The sequence below is a fragment of the Phaseolus vulgaris genome, chromosome 9 (genome assembly GCF_051622355.1).
Source record: "Phaseolus vulgaris cultivar YP4 chromosome 9, ASM5162235v1, whole genome shotgun sequence".
NCBI lineage: Eukaryota > Viridiplantae > Streptophyta > Magnoliopsida > Fabales > Fabaceae > Phaseolus > Phaseolus vulgaris.
In genome coordinates, this window is record NC_143506.1 from 1,457,501 (window position 1) to 1,475,914 (window position 18,414).

An 18,414-nucleotide genomic window follows, 5' to 3' on the forward strand; every position below is an offset into this window, starting at 1 on the left:
GCTGGATTTGTCTGGTAAACAAAAATAAAATCCTGCTTCGTTGGTTTTTTTTTGGTTAATTTCTTTGGAAATGTATTGGAATTGAACAAGGGAGAAAAGAAAAAAAGTGTGTGCTAGATATGATATCTCGTGGAAAAGGAAAATTGTGAAAAAATCGAAAATTTTGCATTGTGCTATTGCTTTTTTTTTTTTTTCTATTCAGTTTGATCCTCATGTCTACGTGTATCAGAAAAAAAATGTATAGAGAGGTTAGCCCCTTGGAAGGATTTCATTACCCTGGAGGGTCTGCTTTGTGATCATACCATAAACAAATTGGTCCAGATTTCGATTTAGAATCCTGTTATTTGCGGCACTACTGTTGTCAGAAAACCTTTGTTTATTATGCTGTCGCTCGTCTTTATCTTTCAACAACAAAAGAATGACTTCGTATTTTCATAACTTGTACATTTACGATGAAATTTATTATTTCAATAGAATGCTGAGCCTATCTTGCTATAGGGTTATGATTTACGATGAAATTTATTATTAAAACAAAGCTACTAACTGTGAAAACAAAAGACCTGAGGGTACCAATGTGAAAACAAAAGACATCAGGGTATCAATGTGAAAACAAAAAGCATGTGTATTATAACTATTGAATGAAAATTGAGGTTTTGGATATTAGGCTTCCTATTATGAGGGGAGTGGAGCTTTGGGAGGGAAATTGGTTTGCAATAATTTGATATATGCAATTGTTGGGGTGACATGGACTGTGTGCTGCAGTCATATGTATATATAGATTAGTTATGCATCAGAATACTTTGTGTTCCAAAACTTTGATCTTGTTGAGACAAGAATTCATGCCATCAGAATCGGCAGTAGAGAATCGATCACCAACGATGAGTTTGTACTGTTCAAACTTTGATTCCTCACACTTCAAGGCAGCATTTTTACAAGCCCTTATACTTCTGAAGCACAAGTTAACATTTCATATCGGGATTTATAATAATTTTATGTTAAACATCAAATCTTTAAGCGAAAGAAAATGTTTAAATCATGAATACGGCCAATGGCTAGTTAGATGCAATCAAATTGATAAAAAATGCCAAAAAATTTTGGAGTTTCATTCATATTGCTGTAAACATAATGCTTTATACATCAACACAATGCATAAATGATTTAAATAAAATCCTTATCCCTCCTAACCCGCACTGGGAAGTAAGAAAAGCAATGCATAACTAATCTATATATACATATGACTGCAGCACACAGTCCATGTCACCCCAACAATTGCATATATCAAATTATTGCAAACCAATTTCCCTCCCAAAGCTCCACTCCCCTCATAATAGGAAGCCTAATATCCAAAACCTCAATTTTCTTTCAATAGTTATAATACACATGCTTTTTGTTTTCACATTGATACCCGGATGTCTTTTGTTTTCACATTGGTACCCTGAGGTCTTTTGTTTTCACAGTTAGTAGCTTTGTTTTAATAATAAATTTCATCGTAAATCATAACCCCATAGCAAGATAGGCTCAGCATTCTATTGAAATAATAAATTTCATCGTAAATGTACAAGTTATGAAAATACGAAGTCATTCTTTTGTTGTTGAAAGATAAAGACGAGCGACAGCATAATAAACAAAGGTTTTCTGACAACAGTAGTGCCGCAAATAACAGGATTCTAAATCGAAATCTGGACCAATTTGTTTATGGTATGATCACAAAGCAGACCCTCCAGGGTAATGAAATCCTTCCAGGGGGCTAACCTCTCTATACATTTTTTTTCTGATACACGTAGACATGAGGATCAAACTGAATAGAAAAAAAAAAAAAAAAAAAGCAATAGCACAATGCAAAATTTCCGATTTTTTCACAATTTTCCTTTTCCACGAGATATCATATCTAGCACACACTTTTTTTCTTTTCTCCCTTGTTCAATTCCAATATATTTCCAAAGAAATTAACCAAAAAAAAACTAACGAAGCAGGATTTTATTTTTGTTTACCAGACAAATCCAGCAAATTAAACATGACGGGGCAGTTTGCAATGTTTGTGACCATTGTAATGGCAGACCATACTTTCTGATAGTCCTCTCTTGATACCCGAATTATACACACATTGGTAATTGAATTCACATACTTAACTGTACACAAAAAACAAAAAGCAAATGTTAATACGATCAAAATCAAATTGTGTAGAATTAAAAAAAAAAAAGCATGAAATCAAACAAATTAGCACTTACCTTGGAATGATCCCAACGATGAAGCCAAACCACACTCCCCAAAATTCTCCAAAAGGCTGTCTTTCACAGCTTTGGAGACATTAAACTGTGTAATTATAATAGAATCATTGCCCACTTTGTCTCTATTAGGGTTGACAAAAACCTCCATCACCATGTATCTGTTTCTGAATCCCACCATGATCCTTCGCGCTGAGGCAAATTGAAGATTCGAATTCCCAGAACACAACGCATCGATGGAAGGAAGAAAAAGAAACCCTGGAAGATAATGTCAGATCAGGAAATACGGGCCGGGTCTTTTAATGGGCTTTGAGTCATGAAGCCCAATAGTGCGCACACGTGTTTTGAGTTGTGATAGAGCACACAGTTTTCTCGGTGTGGCCTCGTCTCGGCCTCTCGGCCAAGTCTTCTAAGGTCTTGGCCTCTCGGCCGTCTCGGCCAAGACTTCCAAGGTCTCGGCCACTCGGCCAAGTCTTCTAAGGTCTCGGCCTCTCGGCCAAGTCTTCTAAGGTCTCGGCATCTCGGTCGTCTCGGCCAACTCTTCTAAGGTCTCGGCCATACCGGTACACTTGCCCCCCAGGCTCAAGGGCAGATGTGTTAGATATGTCCGATGAGTCTTTAATGATGGGTGTCGGTCGGTTTCCCTTGATCGTGCGGTTATTCCATTTCTCGAGGTGTGACGTGACCCAGGGTGTGAACAAATAAGTTGGACTAGGGCGGTCGGCCTTTTAATTGTGATTTTAATCGAACAAGAACGGGCGATCGACCATTTAATTGTGATCTTTAATCGAACTAAGGATAGGTGGCCAGCTTACTTGCGATGTTAATCGAGCAAGTGTAGTGGGCGGCCGACCATTACTTGCGATGATAGTCGAGCAAGCGGGAAGTCGGTTGGTCAATACTTGCGATGTTAATCGAGCAAATTTGGTGAGCGTTCGGCCGGAACATGCGATGTTAATCGAGCAAGCGGGCAATCGTTCGGCCAATACTTGCGATGTTAAACGAGCAAGAGGGCGTTCGTCCAATACTTGCAATGTCATCGAGCAAGTTTGGTGGGAAGTCGGCCGGCACTTGCGATGTTAATCGAGCAAATTAGGTGAGAGATCGGCCGGAACTCGCGATGTTATTCGAGCAAGCGGGCAATCGTTCGGCCAATACTTGCGATGTTAATCGAGCAAGGGGGCTTTCGGCCAATACTTGCAATGTCATCGAAGAAGTTTGGTGGGTGGTCGGCCGGCACTTGCGATGTTAATCGAACAAGTGGGCTGTCATTCAGCCAATACTTGCGATGTTAATCGAGCAAGTTTGGTGGGTGGTCGGCCGGAATTTGCGATGTTAATCGAGCAAGAGGGCAGTCGGTCGGCCGAAAAGTCGGCCAAGCATTGAGACTTGGTGGCGCAAATTATGTCTCCTATAACTAGAAATAATCTATCTAGTATTATTTTACAAAGGCGCAAATTTACATATTTTCCCAGGACACTTCTCTCACGGAAGAAACTTGTAACTATAACATACACTAGTTACTATAACCAGTAAACTCAGAAATGCACTCACAGAGAGAACAAAGATTAAAATTTAACCTAGAATTCTGAGGCAACTTGTGATTGAACGCAAACAAGTTGCAAATAACCTGAAAAATTTCAATGAGACACTAGTTGAAGGCCAAATATTCAGTGTTCCAAAACTTTGATCTTGTTGAGACAAGAATTCATGCCATCAGAATCGGCAGTAGAGAATCGATCACCAACGATGAGTTTGTACTGTTCAAACTTTGATTCCTCACACTTCAAGGCAGCATTTTTACAAGCCCTTATACTTCCTGAAGCACAAGTTAACATTTCATATCAGGATTTATAATAATTTTATGTTAAACATCAAATCTTTAAGCGAAAGAAAATGTTTAAATCATGAATACGGCCAATGGCTAGTTAGATGCAATCAAATTGATAAAAAATGCCAAAAAATTTTGGAGTTTCATTCATATTGCTGTAAACATAATGCTTTATACATCAACACAATGCATAAATGATTTAAATAAAATCCTTATCCCTCCTAACCCGCACTGGGAAGTAAGAAAAGCAATGCATAACTAATCTATATATACATATGACTGCAGCACACAGTCCATGTCACCCCAACAATTGCATATATCAAATTATTGCAAACCAATTTCCCTCCCAAACAATGTTGTCAAACTCGTAACTCGGATCCGGATCGGAGAGGGAAAAAAAACTCGTAACTCGGAGATCGTAACTCGACTCGGAAGAGTTACTATTCGAGTTTCTATGCATAAGATAATTCATGAAACGGTCCAAATACATAATTTTGAGTCAGCTATGATTTTTATTTAGGATAAGAAAATGTGTTGGAGATGAAAATAATTGTAATTTTTTAAATGGGCCTAAAAAACCTAATTTTGAGTAAGCTGTTAATTTTATTTAGGGTTCCAGAGCAGAAGCTGTGAATTTTATTTAGGATTCCAGCCACATAACAGAGTACATTCCATATTTAAATTTTGAATTAGGTTTTATTAGGTTAAAATTGAAATGGGCCTTAGGCCCAAAGTTATGACTCTTAAAATTTAGGTTTAGGCATGTGCTGCAGCATCTTTTCCTTCCTTATGGGCGGCGCCGTCGCAACTCCTCCTTCCTTATGCGCGGCGCCGTCGCCACAGCTCCTTCTTCATGCTTCGCCGACGTCACAACATACGTTTGCGGTGGTGCGCGAAGGCGGCGGCGAGCACGAGCGGCGCATTAGGGTTTTTTCTGGACCGCGTCATGGATCGCGGAAGCTCATAGATCGATCCAACCCTTAGATCACTGGATCGCTCCGATCCAGAGAGGGTCTGATCCCACCTCCGATCCAACTCGTTTTTGCCTAAAAAGATCGTAAAAGCGCAAGATCGGCGAGTTAACTCGCGATCTTGACAACACTGATCATATCTAGCACACACTTTTTTTCTTTTCTCCCTTGTTCAATTCCAATATATTTCCAAAGAAATTAAACAAAAAAAACCAACGAAGCAGGATTTTATTTTTGTTTACCAGACAAATCCAGCAAATTAAACATGACGGGGCAGTTTGCAATGTTTGTGACCATTGTAATGGCAGACCATACTTTCTGATAGTCCTCTCTTGATACTCGAATTATACACACATGGGTAATTGAATTCACATACTTAACTGTACACAAAAAACAAAAAGCAAATGTTAATACGATCAAAATCAAATTGTGTAGAATTAAAAAAAAAAAAAGCATGAAATCAAACAAATTAGCACTTACCTTGGAATGATCCCAACGATGAAGCCAAACCACACTCCCCAAAATTCTCCAAAAGGCTGTCTTTCACAGCTTTGGAGACATTAAACTGTGTAATTATAATAGAATCATTGCCCACTTTGTCTCTATTAGGGTTGACAAAAACCTCCATCACCATGTATCTGTTTCTGAATCCCACCATGATCCTTCGCGCTGAGGCAAATTGAAGATTCGAATTCCCAGAACACAAAGCATCGATGGAAGGAAGAAAAAGAAACCCTGGAAGATAATGTCAGATCAGGAAATACGGGCCGGGTCTTTTAATGGGCTTTGAGTCATGAAGCCCAATAGTGCGCACACGTGTTTTGAGTTGTGATAGAGCACAAAGTTTTCTCGGTGTGGCCTCGTCTCGGCCTCTCGGCCAAGTCTTCTAAGGTCTTGGCCTCTCGGCCGTCTAGGCCAAGCCTTATCAGGTCTCGGCCTCTCGGCCAAGTCTTTTAAGGTCTCGGCCAACTCTTCTAAGGTCTCGGCCATACCGGTAGACTTGCCCCCCAGGCTCAAGGGCAGATGTGTTAGATATGTCCGATGAGTCTTTAATGATGGGTGTCGGTCGGTTTCCCTTGATCGTGCGGTTATTCCATTTCTCGAGGTGTGACGTGACCCAGGGTGTGATCAAATAAGTTGGACTTGGGCGGTCGGCCTTTTAATTGTGATTTTAATCGAACAAGAACGGGCGATCGACCATTTAATTGTGATCTTTAATCGAACAACTAAGGATAGGTGGCCAGCTTCCGATGTTAATCGAGCAAATGTAGTGGGCGGCCGACCTTTACTTGCGATGATAGTCGAGCAAGCGGGAAGTCGGTCGATCAATACTTGCGATGTTAATCGAACAAATTTGGTGAGCATTCGGCCGGAACTTGCGATGTTAATCGAGCAAGCGGGCAATCGTTCGGCCAATACTTGCGATGTTAATCGAGCAAGCGGGCGTTCGTCCAATACTTGCAATGTCATCGATCAAGTTTGGTGGGCAGTCGGCCGGCACTTGCGATGTTAATCGAGCAAATTAGGTGAGCGATCGGCCGGAACTTGCAATGTTAATCGAGCAAGCGGGCAATCGTTCGGCCAGTACTTGCGATGTTAATCGAGCAATGGGGTGTTCGGCCAATACTTGCAATGTCATCGATCAAGTTTGGTGGGCAGTCGGCCGGCACTTGCGATGTTAATCGAGCAAATTAGGTGAGCGATCGGACGGAACTTGCGATGTTAATCGAGCAAGCGGGCAATCGTTCGGCCAGTTCTTGCGATGTTAATCGAGCAATGGGGTGTTCGGCAAATACTTGCAATGTCATCGAACAAGTTTGGTGGGTGGTCGGCCGGCACTTGCGATGTTAATCGAACAAGCGGGCAGTCGTTCAGCCAATACTTGCGGTGTTAATCGAGCAAGTTTGGTTGGCGATCGGCCGGAACTTGCGATGTTAATCGAGCAAGCGGGAAGTCGGTCGGCCGAAAAGTCGGCCAAGCATTGAGACTTGGTGGCGCAAATTATGTCTCCTATAACCAGAAATAATCTATCTAGTATTATTTTACAAAGGCGCAAATTTACATATTTTCCCAGGACACTTCTCTCACGGAAGAAACTTGTAACTATAACATACACTAGTTACTATAACCAGTAAACTCAGAAATGCACTGAACTCACAGAGAGAACAAATACCCTATGATTAGAGAGATTAAAATTTAACCTAGAAGAATTCTGAGGCAACTTGTGATTGAACGCAAACAAGTTGCAAATAACCTGAAAAATTTCAATGAGACACTAGTTGAAGGCCAAAATACTCAGTGTTCCAAAACTTTGATCTTGTTGAGACAAGAATTCATGCCATCTGCCCTTGAGCCTGGGGGGCAAGTGTACCGGTATGGCCGAGACCTTACAAGAGTTGGCCGAGACGACCGAGAGGCCGAGGCCTTAGAAGACTTGGCCGAGAGGCCGAGACTTTGAACAGTACAAACTCATGGTTGGTGATCGATTCTCTACTGCCGATTCTGATGGCATGAATTCTTGTCTCAACAAGATCAAAGTTTTGGAACACTGAGTATTTTGGCCTTCAACTAGTGTCTCATTGAAATTTTTCAGGTTATTTGCAACTTGTTACTCATGATTGGTGGAAAATTAATGTTCTAATTTTTTTAATACTTTTAATGAAAAGTGATTTAAACCAAATATAATGTTTTTCACGTAGGAATAAAAAGATTTCCATTATTTAAATCTATAATTATAACTTTTGTTTTGTAATAATTGTCATTCAAAATGTATTAGTTGTCATTTGGTATTGTGAGAAAAATAACGACAAAAAATTAATCCATAAATTCCAGCTCTGTAAGAAAATTATCCAGTACTCGTAAAAGAGGAGTAGTTATAAACATTATAACCATGCTAATATATAAGTCCAGTCTTAGCAAGGTTATGCAGAGCGTGGAATGTATGGTATCTCGATTTAGTCTTTTACCAGCAAATTCTTCACGCCCCACATTATCAATGCATGTATATGGAGCTTAATGGTCTTCTCCTTCCAGTTGCTGATAGTTTGTACAAAATCAACACACTGAATTACAATGAAACGTTTTAAAATTACTTCCCAATTTCAGTATAAAAAAAGAAGAAAATGCCCTTAAATAAAATGGAATACATTCCTTTTGTAGAATATGTTTTCCGAACTCCTTCTGTAGAATATGTTCAGTTTTTTTTAGAAACATTTTTTTGTATTGTGAGTTTTTTGGATTTTTATTTCCGAAACACAATAGTATCTGCTGGAAAAGTTTTTTATGCCCCGTTGTCAAACTTAAACAAGCCCTTGTTGAACAATTTAGATTTCATTACATGGCAATTGCTTCCTGCACCATATCACTGCACCCTATCCCAGCGGAAAAGACGAAACTGTCCTTAAAAAAAAATTTCGAAATATGTGTTCCGGATATTCTTTTCCGGAACGAAATTTTATATTACGGATTTTTTTATCCGGAATGGATTTTTTATTTTTGTTTCTGGATTTTCATTTCCGAAACACAATTATTTCTTTTGTGGATTTTTTTTTCCGGAATGTATTATTTTTCAATTCTGGATTTTTTTGTCCGAAATAAAATTTTAATTTTTGTTTCCGGATTTTTATTTCCGAAACTTAATAATTACTTCCGGATTTATTTTTCCGGAATATATTATTTTCAATTCCAGATTTTTATTTCCGGAATTAAGGGCATTTTTTAAAATTAAAAAAATATGTTGGGTGCAGGTTAAAAATGATTGGGTGCAGGGAGCATTTGCCTCATTACATTTGAGGTTGTACGCATTGAACCTTTTCATTGCTCTTCTTTTTACTGCTGCCTCTTTTATTTTCGCCCGCTCTCTAAGTTCTTCAATGAGATCTAGGTCGGTTCTTAAACATTCATTGTTTATGTTCCAGTCTTCTATTTGGCTTCGTAATGTTGGCTCGGTTACTTCTATAGGCAGCATTGCATCCGTTCCATAGGTGAGGTTGAAGGGTGTTTCGCCAGTTGAGGTTTGTGGCGTGCACCGATATGCCCATAATATTTCTGGTAATTTTTCTGCCCACAAACCCTTGGCGTCTCCTAACCTTTTTTTCAATTGTCCTAGGATAACTTTGTTAGCGGCCTCTGCCTGTCCATTTGTCTGTGGGTGTTCAACGGAGGTGCGGGTTGACTTGATTCCCAAATCTGCATAAAATTCCATAAGTTTTTTATCAATGAATTGCCGGCCATTATCGGTTATTATGGTGTGTGGGATTCCGAATCGACAGATTATATTTTTCCAAATGAATGTTTGGACTTGTTGAGCTGTTATCGTAGTCAGTGCTTCCGCTTCTATCCACTTGGTAAAATAATCTATAGCGACTATCATGAATTTGGTTTGTCCGCGGCCAAGTGGAAATGGGCCGAGGATATCAATACCCCATTTTGCAAACGGCCATGGAGAAAAAATTCCTTGTAACTCCTGTGCCGGTATATGATTTAAACTTCCAAACTCTTGACATTTTCTGCATGTTTTAACATAAATCTCACAGTCTTCTCGGAGTGTTGGCCAATAATATCCGGCTCTGCATACTTTGGTTGCCATTGTTCGAGCTCCACAATGTAACCCACATACTCCTTCGTGAAGCTCTTTTACCACATATTGGGCCTGCTCCTTGGAGAGACATTTTAACAGAGGTGTTGAATGGCCACGCTTGTAAAGCTGATCTCCAATTAATACAAAACTAGCTAATCTTTTGGATATTTTCGTATCTAATTGAATACCTTGTTCCTGATTCTTTATGGCTTCGGTGTATGTCTTTATCCACTCGTCCTTAGCGATGGTAATATTGGAACATTTCTCTACGCCGACCGATGGGTGACTAAGAGTTTGTTGTATGACGGAGTTGTGTTGGAGTGGCCGCTGTTGACTTGCTAGTTTGGATAAGGAGTCGGCTTTCATGTTTAGCTCTCTCGGAATATAATTTATTTCAGCTTGATTGAAGCATTGCATGATATTTAATACCTTATGATAATATTGCATCAGTAAGGGGTCTTTTACCTGATAGTCTCCTCGTACTTGTCCCACGGAAAGCTGGGAATCACTTTTACAAATGATATTTTCAACTCCCATGTCCCTTGCCAGTAGTAGTCCGGCAATAAGAGCTTCGTATTCGGCTTGGTTGTTAGATGTCCTGAACTCGAACCGCAATGCCATCTCAACTTGGAAGTTGTCTGGTCCTTCAAGGACTATTCCTGCCCCGCTTCCTTTTTTGCTTGACGCGCCGTCTACATACAACATCCATCGCTCCTGCTGCACTGTTGTCGGCATATGGATGATGAAATCCACAAGGGATTGGGCTTTGATTGGTCCTCTTGGTTCATACCGAATCCCATATTCTGAAAGTTCCATGGACCATGTGACCATTCTGCCGGCCAGCTCCGGTTTTCTTAAGATTTTTGATATTGGATAATCCGTCCTCACAATTATCTGATGATTCTGAAAGTATGGCCGAAGACGTCGTGCGGCGTATACCAGAGTTAAGGCAATTTTTTCCACCTTGGGATATCGGGTTTCAGCACTCTGGAGGGATCTACTTACAAAGTATATTGGTTTTTGATCTGGAGTTTCTTGGATTAACGCCGCTCCTATGGCTTGATTGGAAGTTGCGAGGTAGACTATGATGGGTTGGGTACAATCAGGCTTGACCAGGATTGGTGGTTGTGCCACCATGCTTTTGATTTGAGAGAAAGCTTGCTCGCAGTGGTCATTCCACTCGAAGGTTTCAGATTTCTTTAACAAATTTACTATTGGTTTGGTTTTTTCGGCTAGGACTGGTAAGAACCTTGACAATGAGTTTAGTTTCCCCACTAATCTTTGGACCTCTTTTAAATTTTTTGGTCTTCCCATTTGCATAATTGCTTCACATTTGTCAGGATTGGCTTCAATGCCTCTGTTGGTTAGCATAAAACCCAGAAATTTTCCACCTTTGACGCCAAACACGCATTTTTCTGGATTGAGGCGTAGATTGTACTCTCTTATGCGTGAAAACACCTCTTCAAGATTTTCTAAATGTTTCTCCACTTCGCTTGATTTCACAACCATATCGTCCACATATATTTCAATGATTCTTCCGATTTGATTTGTGAACACCTTATCCATCAGTCTTTGATACGTTGCCCCGACATTTTTCAAACCGAAAGGCATGACTTTGTAACAATAATTCGTTGTATCTGTGGTGAAAGCTGTTTTTGACACGTCCGGGCCATACATTTGTATTTGGTTATACCCTGAGTATGCATCGAGAAAACTCATCATCTCCTGTCCCGACGCTCCATCCACCAATCGGTCTATGTTGGGTAATGGATATGTATCTTTCGGACAAGCCTTATTGAGGTCCGTATAGTCTGTACACATTCTCCACCTTCCGTTCGGTTTTTTTACGAGTACCACATTGGACAACCATGTTGTGTATTGAGCTTCCCGGATGAAACCAGCCTGCATTAGCTTCTCGATCTCTGCTATTGCTGCTTGTCGTCTTTCCTCCCCCAACTTTCTTCGTTTGAGATACCGGTTTCGCTTCTCGGCATACCGACAATTTATGACAAATTATCCTCGGATCAATTCCAGGTATATCAGATGGCGTCCAGGCAAATAAGTCTTTGTTAGTACGTAACAATGTGATGAGTTTGTGTAACAAGTCTTCGGGTAGGCTGCCACTTATATAAGTGCATTGCTTCTCGTCCTGTCCGAGTATTACAGCCGTAGTCTCTTCTTTTGGTTCTAGTCTTTCATCATTGATTCTCGGATCTAGATCTGCCATCGCCACCATTCTTTCGGTATCTGTGTGTTCTTTCAGGTTCATCTTCAAACCTATTGCATAACATTCTCGAGCATCCCTTTGGTTAACATAAACAGTCGCGATCTCCCCCTTTTCGGTTGGGAATTTTATTGCTAAATGCGGGGTTGAGACTATTGCTCCCAACTCATTCAAAGAAGATCGTCCTAACAACACATTATAGGACGTGGAAGCATCTACCACCAAATATCTGATCTTGATCTTTTTGGTCTTAGTTCCTCTTCCAAAGGTAGTCATCAGGTCAATATATCCTTTCGTACTAACTCTTTCGTCTGAAAACCCGATGATTTGTTCTCGGAAAGGTACAATGTCTTCTTCTTTTAGATGTAATCTTTTGAAAGTATCCCAAAACAGAATATCCACTGAGCTCCCTTGATCGACCAAGGTTTTCATGATGGCGTATTCGGCTATTTCGACTGTTATTACCATGGGATCGTCATGGTCAGGATCAATGTCTTGAAAATCCTCGTCTGTAAAAAGCATTGGTGGCAAAGTTCTTTTTTTGAAGATGTGATTGATGGTCCTGATGCTTCTCCAATGTTGTTTTCTTGCTGATGATGACTCCTTTCCAGAGAAACCACCAGAAATAGTATTTATAAACCCCCTGACGGGTCTTCCCAAACTTCGTTCCCTGCTTCTTCTCATTGGTTGTGTGTTTTGGTAAACTCTGTTGTTTCATTCTTCTGATCTCCCACTTCTTCTGCCATCTTTTTTATCTATTCTTTTTTCTCTTTCGACTCTCTCTACCCTTCTTTCTCCTGCTTCTATCCCTTGCACCCTTCTCCCCGGGCTCATCCTCAGTCTTACATTTCCTCCTTGAACAAAGCGTTTTAATTGCCCTGCTTGAACCAACTCCTCTATTCTGTCTTTTAATCCGATACATTCCTCTGTATGATGGCCATGATTTTTATGATACTCACAATGTTTGGTACGGTCGGCATTTTCCGGTGTTCGTGCTTTCCTAGGTGGTGGTATAATTTCTGTGGACATGGCTTCTTGTAAGACCCTTGCTCTGTTCGTATTCAAGGGTGTGTATTGCTGGAATCTCCGGCTTCTGAATTCTTCCCTGGCTCTTCTAACCATAGGTCTACTTTCTTTCTCTGTTTGTTTTCTTTCACTTCCATCAATCCTCACGTGATTCCGAAACTCTCTCAGTTCTTCCATTTGCATGAACTTTGACGCTCGTTGTCTCAATTCGTCTAAGCTAGTCGCAGGTTTCTTGCACAAGCTGTCAGCAAACGGCCCCGGTTTTAATGCTGTTATCATATGGTGCATGGTGACTTTGGGTTGTCGGCCGGGAACTTCATGGCCAGGTGAGGTGTCGAGACTATAGCTCCCAATTTGTTGAGAGAGGATCGCCCGATCAAAATATTGTAAGACGTTTCGGCGTCGACAAGCAGGTATCTGATTTTGATCGTCCGACAGTCTCGATTTCCTTCTCCAAATTTGGTGTCCAGGTCAATGTATCCTCTGGTGTTGACTCTCTGCCCCGCGAAGCCAATGATTTGTTCATCATACTGGACAATGTCGTCGTCAGATATGCCCATCTTTCGGAAGGTCTTCCAATACAAGATATCCACAGAGCTCCCTTGATCTATCAGAGTTTTCATGATGACAAAGTTGGCTACCTCGATGGTGACTACCATAGGGTCATCGTGCTTCGGGTTTATGTTTCTGAAGTCCGAATCCGTGAAAAGCATGGGAGGCAGGCTTCTCCTGTTGCTTCTGCTGATGGAGTACACCGAACTGACCGCCCGGAGGTGTCTTTTCCGGGAGGATGATTGTTCCTCCTCCCGCGAAACCTCCGGCGATTGTGTTTATGACTCCCCGGACCGGCATGGTTCTTCGATGATCTCTTGCTCCTCGTCCTTCTCGGCCGTCCCGGCCTCTTCGGCCTCTCTGCTCGTTTGCCTGCGTGTCCCTACGCCCTTCTCTCTTTCCCAGATCAACTTCGTTTTTCCTCTCCTCTCGGCTTGTCTGGACAAAGCGTCGCAGATGACCAGCTTGGATGAGCTCTTCAATTTTATCCTTCAGTGCCCAACAATCTTCTGTTGTGTGCCCAAAATTGCGGTGGTATCGACAATGCTTGGTTTGGTCGGCACTCAACGGAGTAGGAGTCCTGCTTGGTGCCTTCAGGAGATCTGCATTGAGAGCTTCCTCTAAGACCTTTGACCTTTCGGCAGTCAAGGGGGTGTAACGGTTGAAACGTGGTCCCCTGGGTAAGTCTCTGGGCTTCCCAAAATGTGTTGGCCTGCTTCTGTCTCTCCTCCTCTCAGGTTCGTCGGGCGCCTGAGCTCTACTCCGAAACTCTTTCAATTCCTCCAGCTGCATGTATTTGGTGGCTCTTTGGCGCAACTCATCCAATGTTGCGGCCGGTTGCATGCATAAACTGTCCGAGAATGGTCCCGGCTTCAGCGCAGTCACCATGTGGTGCATCGCCACTTCGGGACTTAGGTTTCGTATGTCTAACGCTGTTTTGCTGAATCTGTTCATGAAGGCCCTCAAGGTCTCCGACTTCTCTTGCCGAATATTCACTAAGGCGATCGAGGTGAGGTGGTGTGGTCGGCTGGTAGTGAACTGTGCTCCAAACTTAGCCGCAAGTGTGTCGAAGCAATCTATGGAGGGGAATATTCGGCACCACAATGCGTCTTCCGCCGTATGCAAGCCGACCTGTGTCAGGTACGCATTTACATGCTCATCCGGATCCGTGGACCCATCATACTTGTCCAACGTGGGGTTGTTCCAGGTTCCCGGCAAGGGGACTTCAAGGATGGTTTCAGTGAAGGGACTTCTTCTAGGCGCCGTGTTTAGCACGTTATTTGAGGTCGGCCTTACGTTTTCTTGATACGAGCTCCCGGCCTCATGTGTATCCGTGTTCGCATGATCTCTTGAGGGGATATTATCCATAGCTTCCGGTATTTCCGGCTTCTTAGCAAGCTTTTCTTTCATCTGAGCATTCTCCTTCCTCAAAGCTTCCATTTCCTGCTGCATCTTCAAGATTAACGTCATAGGGTCCGGACGGCTGGTTTCTTCTTGTGCATTCCTATCGTTACCCGTCATGTTCCTCGTAGTCACCATGCGGATAATTCGTGGGGTTAGTGTTCTCGGCCCCACGGTGGGCGCCAAAATGTTCCTACAAGATCTGACCCTGCAGAACACTTATTCTGATGATGTCGTGTCGTTCTTCTCGTCTTGTCGGCCTTCCGGTTGGTCCTCCGGTTGGTCTTCTTCCGACTGGATCTTCAGCTTGGACACGATGGGGGGAGTACCTGCGAAGACACTCCGACGATCAAGTCAGACCGAGAGCTAGGTACCAGGAGAGTGGGGAGTGAATAGTTACCTTGGGTGATGTGCCTCTTCTGCTATTTATACTGCTCTAGGTGGGCTATGGCCGCTGTGGGCCTGCTTTAGGGTCCAAACGAAGGCCCAATTGAGTCTTAACCGTGCTTACCATTTAAGTTGGGTTGTTTATGCTTAATTACGCGTTTAGCTTCGCCTGTTGTCGTCTAGTCGGTTCTGTCGTCTATCCGGTCTAGCCGGCCTTACGGCCATCTGGTAGTACAGTTCTAATTTTTTTAATACTTTTAATGAAAAGTGATTTAAACCAAATATAATGTTTTTCACGTAGGAATAAAAAGATTTCCATTATTTAAATCTATAATTATAACTTTTGTTTTGTAATAATTGTCATTCAAAATGTATTAGTTGTCATTTGGTATTGTGAGAAAAATAACGACAAAAAACTAATGCATAAATTCCAGCTCTGTAAGAAAATTATCCAGTACTCGTAAAAGAGGAGTAGTTATAAACATTATAACCATGCTAATATATAAGTCCAGTCTTAGCAAGGTTATGCAGAGCGTGGAATGTATGGTATCTCGATTTAGTCTTTTACCAGCAAATTCTTCACGCCCCACATTATCAATGCATGTATATGGAGCTTAATGGTCTTCTCCTTCCAGTTGCTGATAGTTTGTACAAAATCAACACACTGAATTACAATGAAACGTTTTAAAATTACTTCCCAATTTCAGTATAAAAAAAGAAGAAAATGCCCTTAAATAAAATGGAATACATTCCTTTTGTAGAATATGTTTTCCGAACTCCTTCTGCAGAATATGTTCAGTTTTTTTTAGAAACATTTTTTTGTATTGTGAGTTTTTTGGATTTTTATTTCCGAAACACAATAGTATCGGCTGGAAAAGTTTTTTATGACCTCGTCCGCCTGGGTGGATCCGCCCGGCCTGGTGGGTCTCGGCCATTCCTGACGAAACGGCGGAGATGCCCAGCCTGGATAAGTTCCTCGATCTTATCCTTAAGGGCCTGACACTCGTCGGTTGAGTGTCCGGTGTTTTGGTGGTACCGACATTGCATCCTCCGGTCGGCGTTATTTGTGCTGGCCTCCTTGGGGGAGGGATTAGCTCAGCGTTGAGGGCTTCGTCCAGAATCCTCCCCCGCTCGGTCGTCAGGGGTGTATACCTTGAGAACCGGATCGGTCGTTCCTTTGACCTGGCCGCCCCTGACGATCCTTCTCTTCCTTGTTTTTCTCCCCACCGGCCTCGGCACGGGCCTGGTTACGAAATTCTCTTAGCTCTTCCAGCTGCATGTACTTAGCAGCTCTCTTTCTCAGCTCGTCCAGGCTGTCGGCCGGCTTCATGCACAGGTTGTCGGCAAAGGGCCCCGGACGCAGGGCCGTCAGCATGTGCTGGGGTTTCTGTTTTGTTTTTAAAAAAGTTACGTTGTTAGAAAGACCGGATGGGTTGTTACAAAGACTGGATTAGGTTGGATAAATAAAAATACAGAAACGTTGTGATAGATTTTTTTTTAAGTTGTCGATGAATTTGTCCAATCTAACTTATTTACCTTCTTAATAATTTTTTTTTATTAAATACTATTAACAAAATTAAATATTTTTTCACCTAAAACAATTAAAACTAATGCTGAAACATAACTTGTTTTTTTTTTATTAAATAAAATTAAACATTCATCGTAGTAACCTGCAAGGTAAAATGCAATTTATTTTAAACACATTAGATTGAATAAAACTCATCCAACAGTTTAAATGTCAACCGCGTAAATTCGATTTTTTGAATCCAACAAGTACTTGGGCAATGGACCCATACAATGACCCGACCAGAATAACTTTACCCGATGACGTGTACATTATTTTAACGTAATCAGAATTATTTATGCCTCGTTCGGCATCAGAGTTATCTTATTACTTTAACGTAATCAGAATTTATTATGCCTCGTTCGGCATCAGAATTATCTTATTACTTTAATGTAATCAGAATTATTTATGCCTCGTTCGGCATCAAAATTATCTTATTACTTTAATGTAATCAGAATTATTTATGTCTCGTTCGGCATCAGAATTATCTTATTACTTTAATGTAATCAGAATTATTAATGCCTCGTTCGGCATCAGAATTATCTTATTACTTTAATGTAATCAGAATTATTTATGTCTCGTTCGGCATCAGAGTTATCTTATTTCTTTTATGTAATCAGAATTATTTATGCCTCGTTCGGCATCAGAATTATCTTATTACTTTAATGTAATCAGAATTATATATGTCTCGTTCGGCATCAGAATTATCTTATTACTTTAATGTAATTAGAATTATTTATGCCTCGTTCGGCATCAGAATTATCTTATTACTTTAATGTAATCAGAATTATTTATGTCTCGTTCGGCATCAGAGCTATCTTATTACTTTTATGTAATCAGAATTATTTATGCCTCGTTCGGCATCAGAATTATCTTATTACTTTTATGTAATCAGAATTATTTATGCCTCGTTCGGCATCAGAATTATCTTTTTACTAATGTAATCAGAATTATTTATGTCTCGTTCGGCATCAGAATTATCTTATTACTTTAATGTAATCAGAATTATTTATGCCTCGTTCGGCATCAAAATTATCTTATTACTTTAATGTAATCAGAATTATTTATGTCTCGTTCGGCATCAGAATTATCTTATTACTTTAATGTAATCAGAATTATTAATGCCTCGTTCGGCATCAGAATTATCTTATTACTTTAATGTAATCAGAATTATTTATGTCTCGTTCGGCATCAGAGTTATCTTATTTCTTTTATGTAATCAGAATTATTTATGCCTCGTTCGGCATCAGAATTATCTTATTACTTTAATGTAATCAGAATTATTTATGCCTCGTTCGGCATCAGAATTATCTTATTACTTTAATGTAATCAGAATTATTTATGTCTCGTTCGGCATCAGAATTATCTTATTACTTTAATGTAATTAGAATTATTTATGCCTCGTTCGGCATCAGAATTATTTATGTCTCGTTTGCCATCAGAATTATCTTTCGGCATCAGAATTATTTTATTACTTTAATGTAATCAGAATTATTTATGCCTCGTTCGGCATCAGAATTACCTTTTTACTAATGTAATCAGAATTATTTATGTCTCGTTCGGCATCAGAATTATCTTATTACTTTAATGTAATCAGAATTATTTATGCCTCGTTCGGCATCAATCAGAATTATTGTTGCCTCGTTCGGCATCA

General features: G+C 40.7%; 3 protein-coding genes across 3 annotated transcripts in view; 1 reads left to right on the forward strand and 2 right to left on the reverse strand.

The window, feature by feature from the left end:
* The window catches only part of LOC150025086 (putative ribonuclease P/MRP protein subunit POP5), a 607-nt gene extending 400 nt beyond the window's left edge, over positions 1-207 (forward strand). Inside the window, exons 2-3 of the mRNA XM_090295071.1 lie at positions 1-14; positions 203-207. The exon at positions 1-14 is cut by the window's left edge and continues 124 nt beyond it. Of these exons, the coding sequence (XP_090151197.1) occupies positions 1-14; positions 203-207 (19 nt within the window). The remainder of the gene's footprint in view (positions 15-202) is intronic.
* A 1,586-nt stretch (positions 208-1,793) lies between these two features.
* LOC150025087 (putative ribonuclease P/MRP protein subunit POP5) lies at positions 1,794-2,406 on the reverse strand. The gene is made up of 3 exons (XM_090295072.1): positions 2,229-2,406; positions 1,992-2,129; positions 1,794-1,798 (listed from the first exon to the last, which is right to left on the reverse strand). Exons 1-3 carry the CDS (start codon positions 2,404-2,406, stop codon positions 1,794-1,796), a joined length of 321 nt encoding a protein of 106 aa, XP_090151198.1.
* A 1,237-nt stretch (positions 2,407-3,643) lies between these two features.
* Positions 3,644-5,775, reverse strand: LOC137808809 (putative ribonuclease P/MRP protein subunit POP5). The gene is made up of 3 exons (XM_090295123.1): positions 5,508-5,775; positions 5,270-5,407; positions 3,644-4,044 (listed from the first exon to the last, which is right to left on the reverse strand). The coding sequence occupies exons 1-3, from the start codon at positions 5,683-5,685 to the stop codon at positions 3,896-3,898; spliced, it is 465 nt and encodes a 154-aa protein (XP_090151249.1). The 5' UTR covers positions 5,686-5,775; the 3' UTR covers positions 3,644-3,895.
* Between the last annotated feature and the right edge of the window lie 12,639 nt (positions 5,776-18,414).

Coding starts and splice junctions, on each gene's coding strand:
- LOC150025087 (XM_090295072.1), bottom strand. CDS start 2,406: ATGGTGGGATTCAGAAACAGATACATGGTGATGGAGGTTTTTGTCAAC. Junction 2,130..2,228: donor ATCGTTGGGATCATTCCAAG/GTAAGTGCTAAT, acceptor TTTTGTGTACAG/TTAAGTATGTGAATTCAATT.
- LOC137808809 (XM_090295123.1), bottom strand. CDS start 5,685: ATGGTGGGATTCAGAAACAGATACATGGTGATGGAGGTTTTTGTCAAC. Junction 5,408..5,507: donor ATCGTTGGGATCATTCCAAG/GTAAGTGCTAAT, acceptor TTTTGTGTACAG/TTAAGTATGTGAATTCAATT. Junction 4,045..5,269: donor TAATTTGCTGGATTTGTCTG/GTAAACAAAAAT, acceptor CTTGTGCTTCAG/GAAGTATAAGGGCTTGTAAA.